The sequence below is a fragment of the Parasteatoda tepidariorum genome, chromosome 1 (genome assembly GCF_043381705.1).
Source record: "Parasteatoda tepidariorum isolate YZ-2023 chromosome 1, CAS_Ptep_4.0, whole genome shotgun sequence".
Lineage (NCBI taxonomy): Eukaryota > Metazoa > Arthropoda > Arachnida > Araneae > Theridiidae > Parasteatoda > Parasteatoda tepidariorum.
Window position 1 is genome coordinate 30,800,891 of NC_092204.1, and position 8,638 is coordinate 30,809,528.

General features: G+C 30.8%; 1 protein-coding gene across 1 annotated transcript in view; it reads right to left on the bottom strand.

Moving 5' to 3' along the window:
- Positions 1 to 7,935, bottom strand: part of LOC107447194 (nose resistant to fluoxetine protein 6-like) — a 166,013-nt gene extending 158,078 nt beyond the window's left edge. The window contains exons 1-2 of the mRNA XM_071178308.1: positions 7,865 to 7,935; positions 71 to 417 (exon numbers count right to left, since the gene is read on the bottom strand). Of these exons, the coding sequence (XP_071034409.1) occupies positions 71 to 417; positions 7,865 to 7,905 (388 nt within the window). The 5' untranslated portion in view covers positions 7,906 to 7,935. The remainder of the gene's footprint in view (positions 1 to 70; positions 418 to 7,864) is intronic.
- Positions 7,936 to 8,638: the final 703 nt, after the last annotated feature.

Here is an 8,638-nt window from a genome sequence, read left to right on the forward strand (position 1 = left end):
TATATATATATTTATCGTGGGAGAAAAAAAGCAAACTGCTTACTAGATTATTCAAAAATAGAAATCTTACTTTTGAAAGCCCAGGTTTTCATATTCCTCAATCCATTTAAGTATTCAAATAAACTGTAAGTACAATTTTGAGATATATTAGTAGTGAGAGATAAGCCGAATGCATTCGTTACTAAACTTTTAAACAGGTTGAAGTATGCTCTCTTTAATGTAGCCTCCGTATTCACCCACGCCAAGATGATGTTGTCTTGAGTGATTCCGGGAACCATCTTTGCATGTTGTGGAATTGTGACATGGTTAAAAGTTTGGTTTCTTAATCCATTTGCCTGGTGAAGGAGCAAAACTACAAGAATCAGCTTGATAGGGATGATTATCGCTTTCATTTTTCCATCTGGGTGTTTTGATAACCTGTATAAATAATGATTAAAATAACAATTAATCATCGTAAGTCTGGTATTAAACGTGTAGAGTTAAAAAAAATTATGCTGTTCATTTTACGGTACTGTAGGAAATCAAATACTTTTGTTGCATGAAAGAAGTTTTGTTGCAAGATTTTGTTGGGAAAGAAACTTTTTGTTGCATTTATACAAATACTTGATTTTGTCTAATGCAGGTGTGGATATTTCAAATCTGAATTAAATTTGAAACTAAAGCTACAAATTTTTTAAACATTTTGAGTCTGTTTTTTTGCTGAAATGTACAAATTTAAAATCGTTATATATAACAGGGGTTGTGTAAATATTGTGGCAAACTACTGGGAGAGTCAGACTGCCCCCCTTTGTTTGTATAACGACATTACCAGGTCAGAGTTCCCATGCACCACACATCCTTTTAACAAGCAGAAAAGCCAAAACTAAACTGCACAAGTTGCATTTAAAAGTTTGGTGAAACAATGAAAATCACATCAACTCGTAGATTTGTTTGACAAAATAATTGGAATTTATTTCAGCAACTAATGAAACATTTATTTGTAATTGACCTCTTATGACCAATTCTATGAAATCCTATTCTATGTTTTCCTATTCTATGTATTTTAATGTTTTCTTATGTTCACTTCAGGTACACGTTTTTTTTAAATGGTTCACTTTATGTTTTACTGTTCTTGAATACATCAACAGTTTATACTTTGTGTCCTTTATATCCTGTCACAATGTTAATGATCGCTTTGGTTTAGCAACCCAACTTACTCTGTATTATTACTCGTTTTAATCCTATGTACTGCCTGCACATGATGCATTGTATGTCATACTGTACTTTCCTGCGATGTGTTGTAAAATTTTTCATTTGTGTCTTTGGCTCACTATAAGGGAAGCCCCGTCGGCTTCGGCACTATAAGGCGGGACTCTCGGAGCATTTTAATTATTTTACTGCTGTTGCCATCAAACTCTGTAATGTTTTCGTATTTTTGCAATTTTTGTATTTTATGTACTTTTCTGTTTTTCTTGATTTTAATAAACATTTACCCGTATGCCCTAAATTGGGGCAGGTCGGGATAAATATTTCATTCTATGAAAGAGTTTATTTTTTAAGTTTTTTTTTTAAAGACAGTGAGAGCATATGATTGATATCAAAAGAAAAAAAAGTTAACAAGAGGAAAAAATGCATATTAAAAGAAATATTTAGAATAAACGTTGGTTAGCCGGCATATTTGTATTACTTAAAATCGAATAACGTTTTACTGTACTTGAGGTTACTGTTCAGCTTGTCCTTAAGCTTTTTTAAACTAACATTCGAGAGAGTCTGTAAGGGTTTCAATACATAAACAATATAATTTTTAAAAATCGGACCACATATCCATAAATATTTAGAAGCTATAGTTCATCAGAAAATAATTAATAGATTGATTCAAATATTTCTTAAATATATAAAATGAAGTTAAATGAAAGTCGGTGGTTTTCGAATAATAGTAGTAAAATCAAACAAATCACAGACTTTCCATCTGCTTTCTTTGAAAAATTTACGCTAAGTTCTTACAACACATTTAAAGATAAACTATGTTTAAAATAAACATGTCTCGGGAGTTAACTGAGATCATATCAATTCGATTCATATAAATTATATCCAATATTTTACTTTTTTCAGTAAAGCAGGAGAAAAATTATTGTTTTTTTTTAAACTTTATATTTTTCAATTATTTTCTTTCATACTTCTTCGTCTTGGGATTCATTAAATCTTCTTTAAAAAGAAGTGTTTTTTTTTTTTTTTTTTTTTTTTTTTTTTTTTTTTTTTTTTTGTAAATTCAGTATATCATATCCTCACACAATTACAAAATTTCCGTGGTTTCAAATACAAAATTTAATGGTAACAAAGGTAATGTATTGATATTTATATAAATTAAAATTTGTAATAAATTTCTATTTATTTAATTAAGAATTCTGTTTACCTATGAGCTTAAATAATTTAAACCAAAGGACATATCAACAAACTATCATGTTCCCAAATTGTGATAAAAGTTTTCGAAACATTATTTCAATTTTAAAACTTCCTTCTATAACTTAAATGTCGTAAGTTATGCAACAGTAAAAGTAGATCAGGTTTATATATGTTGCCTATAAATAAAGAGAAAAAGAGTTGAAAATCTGATTATGTACTCTGTTATTCAGTGACTCCAACGATTTAAGGTTCTTACGAATTATTCTTTTGAAAAATTTTATTATATTTATCTATATTATATAAAACGCCAATAAGTATGTATCAATAAAACCGATGATATTTCTTTTCTCGCGTTGGCAACAGTTTTCATTTTTAATTGATAGGCTTCGGCGCGCAAGAGTACGTAGTGAGCATCATATGTCTAATCGGGTGAATTCTCACCGAATTATAAAAAAAATCTCATAAAATTATCTTCATCGAAGACGATGCTTTACATCCGGCGTTCAGTACTATTTCATATTGTTTTACAACACATGGTTTTAGCCCTCTGGTGGAAAAGACTTTAAAGCAAAACTTACAGCAGTTACTTTTCTCAACAACTGAAATTTAGAATAATGTGATTAAGAAAAATATGTGAACTGTTTGCAATTTCAAATTAATATTGAAATGCACAGGTTTGGAATTTTCTACAGTGAAAAGTTTTCGGAACTTCAGTGTTCAAAAAAGTATACGACAGCTAGACGTTAAGAACGTATCCAATGAGCGAGCAAAGCAATTCGAAATGAACTGCGAAAGCAGTTCCGGGGGTTGGCGAGCGCTAGCGAGCAGGGGGTGAAGCCTCCCAGTATATATATAATTAAAAATTAGAATTGGAAAAATTAGAGAACAATAAGAAAAGGGAAAAAGAGAAAAAAAAATAATAGAAATAATAAAAATCCGGAAAAAAATGAATAATAAAAAATTCCGAAATGAAGAAAAAAATCTATAAAAAACCGGAAAATAATAGATATAACTTTTCATCAGCTCACACGATTATATCCGCAAAAAGTAGTGCTTTCTAATATTGTATCAATATAGCCAAAGCAAAATATATTAATACAATAGTGTGAGGAGCACACGAAAAAATATTTTTGAAACAAATAGAATAGATCATATTAAGTAAAAATATCACGTAAAAACGGAAAATAAAAAGTAACGAAAAAACAGAACAAAACATGAAACGAAATCTATAAAGCGAGTAGCGAATTGAAATGAACTTACATGAACGGGAAAATTTTCAAGAATGATTTAAAATATTTTTGTAACATGATTGCTAGATTAAAAAATATGAAAACAGAAGCGCAAATTCAGGTAAAATCATAAGTAGAGGGGTTTTGTTTTAAAGTGCGTTTGATTTGTTAGTTACCAAGGACGAGCCCGAAAATGGATGTAAGCAAGGGCATATTATACTGAGTAATTTAAAGAAATTTTTTTTTTCCAACGCCCTCCTGTGTTAGCATTTTCCCGTCAATTCAGTCATTTACTAGGCAGCTTTGTTCGCCTCTCTTTCAGAGGCACCATATTAGGTGGGCCAACGTTGCTCCCATAGTAAGGACAGATAGCACAGAGAAGGAAAGAACATCCATGCCTTGTCCGGGATTCGAACCCAGAACCTTTCTGATGCAAGGACACTTCCCTAACCCCTAGACAGGCCGGTCGGCTTAATTTAAAGAAGTTGACGGTTAATAATTTTCGAAAATTAACTTTTATTTAAGAAAAAAATAAACTAAAAAAGAGAAGAGATGAAGGAACATGAATTGCCCGCTTTGCACATAATTTTAGCCACGGATTTTCCCCCAAATGGATTTGCACATGGCTAAAAATATGCGCAAATCAGGCAATTCGTGTTTCTTTCTCTCTCTCCTCTTTTATNGACATCTGAAACTTTTTTCATATGTCTATAATTTTTCTTTGTTTTATTCTTCATTTTGAACTTTTATATATATATATATATATATATATTAGTTTCTAAAAATTACCAATTTTTCGAAACTTATTCCTATTCTTCAATATCAGATCAGTTGGGGAAGTTGTGTCTTAAAAACTAACGGAAAACCTTGAAAACTATCATATTTTAAAACAAAGTCACGAACAGTTTCGTGAGAAATAGATATCCTGGTCCTGCACATTTTAATTAATATAAAAGGAAAATCATGAGTGCAAAATGTACGAATGAATTTTTTTATTGAATATTCTGTCACACATTGAAAGAAAATATGTGACATTAAAGATAACATATAAGTTGTTCTTTCGCTTGTTTGAGAAGTGAAAAAAATGTCGTGATGAGCAAATGACGGTTAGAGCCACCAAGAGTTTTGATGGAATATTTTTGACAATTTTTAATTCCAAGCATACGACTGACGCTCGAATTCATATTACAGTTATAAATAATAAGAAAAGAAAACGCGTTCGTCAAATTTAACGAGCGAAGAAACGTGATAACAAAATATATAGAGAGACATTTGTTAATCGAATAATCAGCTAAATAAAAATATTAATTAAGTTACTCTTAAAAATAGATATTAAAAAATAATATCTTAAACTAATACTTTCCAGGATTATGGTGGTAGTTTGGACAGAGTTGATCTCTCAAGGAAGTCCGGAGGCAGAAGACTCAAACGTTTTAACTGCAGACCGATTAAAATAATGATTAACTGTAATAAATTTTTACTCAAAGCCAACTAATAATAGTCAAATATAATCTAATTTAAGACACTATAAAATCTATTAATAATCACAATTAGACCGTAAAAAATGTATTATCACAGTACCTACAGTATTACCAATATTAGTACATTTAGTACGCATTAAAATCACCACCAATTACAATGATAACATTATTAGTACTAATTACCGCAATTAATTAAGCATCATTGGTGTCTTTAATTGAATGACGATTCGCTTGTATTGTGACGCTTATCTTTACTCCAAATTAAAATCAAGAGAAAGGGCTAAAATTAGATTTGTAGAACATTTCAAAGTCTTCGATTAAATTAAACTACCGTGGGAAATCTCCGTCTGCAAATAGTTAAATTAAATACGGATAAAGTACTTCAAATAAACAATTAGGTTAAAATCTTGCAATGTCACCCCCATCATGGGACAAACTCGAAAACAACAATAACTTTTGGACCTGACCTTTCCTTAAATTTGAGACTTTTTATCACTAAAAAAATACGATATAAAAGCAGCCGAAGGAAAGGGTTAGAAGAGCAAATCAGTCAGAGTGTGTCAAAGCCTGATACCGAAACTATGAGTAAACTTGGTCCATGAGTTTAAAGTCTATCTCTCCCCATCTATTCTAAATTAATGTTTAGATTAATGTCGTAATGCTAAAATGGATTCGTAAATAATAATGCTAAAATTGTTTAATCATAATTAAAATGTTACTTGTTTAAATTTAAGACTTACATTATTTCTATATTTAATTTAATAAATGCGCCACAGTATGGTTTCTCTACTTATGAAATCACTCCAGAAATTTTTTTTTGTAGAAAACTTATTTTTCTTTATTTCAAACATCTTTGATTTTAAAGTATTTAGTTTTATTGAACCACGCTTTAACTATAAACGAGAAGAAAACGTGATTTCTGATCATTTTAGGAACACTAATTCGATGAAGTAGTTTTAACATACTAACAGACATGCCAACTTTTGCTCTTTCCGAGGAATTTTTTCCCTAGTGGTAGTGAAAGACAAATTCCTATGCAATTAGTGATAAAATTAATTTTTTACTATTGCTGTGGTTTACACTAATTTTTGTTCCTACATGGATGCCACAGACGACTGAAACCATAAAAAGTGGTAACTCATAAAAAGCAAAAATCTATTAAAAGAGATTAAAATTAGCATTTTTTTTCAGTTTACTATTGAGAATGAATGCAATTTTTTTTAGTCTAAACATGAATAATTTGTAATGTGTGTCATGATGGTAATTATAATCGGATAATTAAAAGATTAAATAAATAAAAATAAATCGATTTTCTACCACTTCATGCATTTTTAATCGCCCGTAGCATCCCTTTTTCTAAAAAACAGAGGAGCAAACTGCTGTGGTTTCGACATATTTTTTCAAATTAAAGTTTGCAGATTTTCAGTTAAGTTTGCAATCTCTTTAAAAGACTCACAACGGCTTAACTGTAAAAAGTAATATAAGTAATAATGTTTCATATAAACATTTGAATTATTTAGTGCGTAATAAAAAGACTCTATAAATCGAATTTACTAAACCGAGAATCATACATTAAAAGGCTGAAACTCGAAAATATTTATCCGCTGTTCAGAGCAAGTTGGCATCTCTAATAAATCAGGGAAGCCAAATGCTGCGCTTTCTGCAAAAGTTGTAGTAAATTGGTAGCGAATTAAATAGTAAAACTTATAGAAATAGGGTACTTAGGCCCACTCTTTATAAGAGTAACCACGTGATAAATACAATAAAGTTACATTTCACATAATACTGAGATATGTAGCAAATATTAGTAAAACCTTTATGTATGTCAGTTTAATTGAGTATTCCGTTATAGAGGGGGAAGTGCCACTCCCACTCCAATTCTCAGAGATTGATTTATTTGCATTTTGTGGTATTCAATATCTCATTAAATTATGTTCATAAATCCAATAATTTAAAAGATTCATTACCACCTTTAATAAGAAAATGAAACTCCTGCTCCCATCTATTCCTTACCCAGAATTTAAATTGGCAAATTTACAGCTCTGTGCTATCAAAGTTAATCACGGAACTCTAAAAACTTGTTTGCTGATTGTAAAAAGCGTGCAATGTACACAGTCCTGCCAACTTTCGACACTTTTTGCAAAAATTTCTTCTAGTGGCAACTAAATTTATGCATTAATGTATTATTCTTTTGTTTATAAATCTGATTTAAAGTTATTTTTCACCCCACTACTTGTAAATATTTCGAAAGTTTATATAACAAGCCGCTTCGGTTCATCTATCAAGGGTGAAGAGTTTGAATTGTTAGTAAAATCACCAAACGTACTGTCAGCTTCAGTTGTTTATTGCTATCCCCTCAATGATGCATTTTGGAGAGAAAAAAAAACATAGTAGAGTTGGCAGCCCTGTATACATATAACAAGGATACCACAGGCAACAATAATTGCTCAAAAAAATGGTAGAAACCCAATTAACTTTTATGTATTTATTATCTCAATCCTGTTATAAACATAATCACCTACAGTTAATTTATAGCAATTTCCAAACCATCAAATATCTCTCCCGATAGGACTAATCGAAATTTTTAAGCGATTTTTAGTATCGGTGGCTAAACTCGCACTTTAGTCAATATCCAAATTTCATGACCCGACCATAAATGATTCTGCATTTTACGCAAAGATTCGGTCTAGCATTCCGTTACAACACACAAACGAAATTTATACCGAGTTACCATATAAAAAAATTTGAGAAAAAGAAAGAGTTACAGCTTACCAGCAATGTGCGAATTCTGCCCCTTTTAAAGTTAAGTGCATAGATTAACAATGTGACTGGACATACGATTATTTGGAAAGCTTACAATCATGTTCATTCTAATTGTACACCTGTTGCTTGCATATTTTTTTTGACGTGTCGGAAGTTTTATTTTTAATCCGACAGGCACTGATTTTCAGTCCTGATAAGAATACTTTTTATACAAAAGAGAATAAAAGATTCATTGTTTCTTTTAAGTTTTCATCAACACGTTTCTTTTCCTTTCGTTCCTCTAGTTATATTTCACAATTTAAATTTAATACAAAAAAGTATTAAAAAGACTAAACACTCGAGTTGAAAAACAAATTTTATAAAACCTACCATTTTTTTAATCATATTATAAATTTAATGCAATTATGAATCATTTGCTCTCCGTTCAGCGGTGTAAGAAACGGATGCAACATTATAAGTTTACACGGCAAAGCTTATTGCTTGCACTCATACCATATAATACCGCAAAATAAAATGGTCACTAGACATCATTGGTCCCTAGGCAAAAATATTTAATATATAGAGTGAGTCGCGATGGCTCAGGGAATGAGCGTTCGTCTTACAATGAGGTGAAACGGGTTCGAATCAAAGCGATGCCTTTAAGTAATCATTTATCATAAAAACTATTGCTTGAGCTGCGATGGCTCAGGGGATAGAGCGTTCGCCTTCTAATCAGGTGAACCGGAGTTCGATCCCGGTAATGGCTGGTCGATACGAATTCCGCATCCGGATTGCAACGACCAC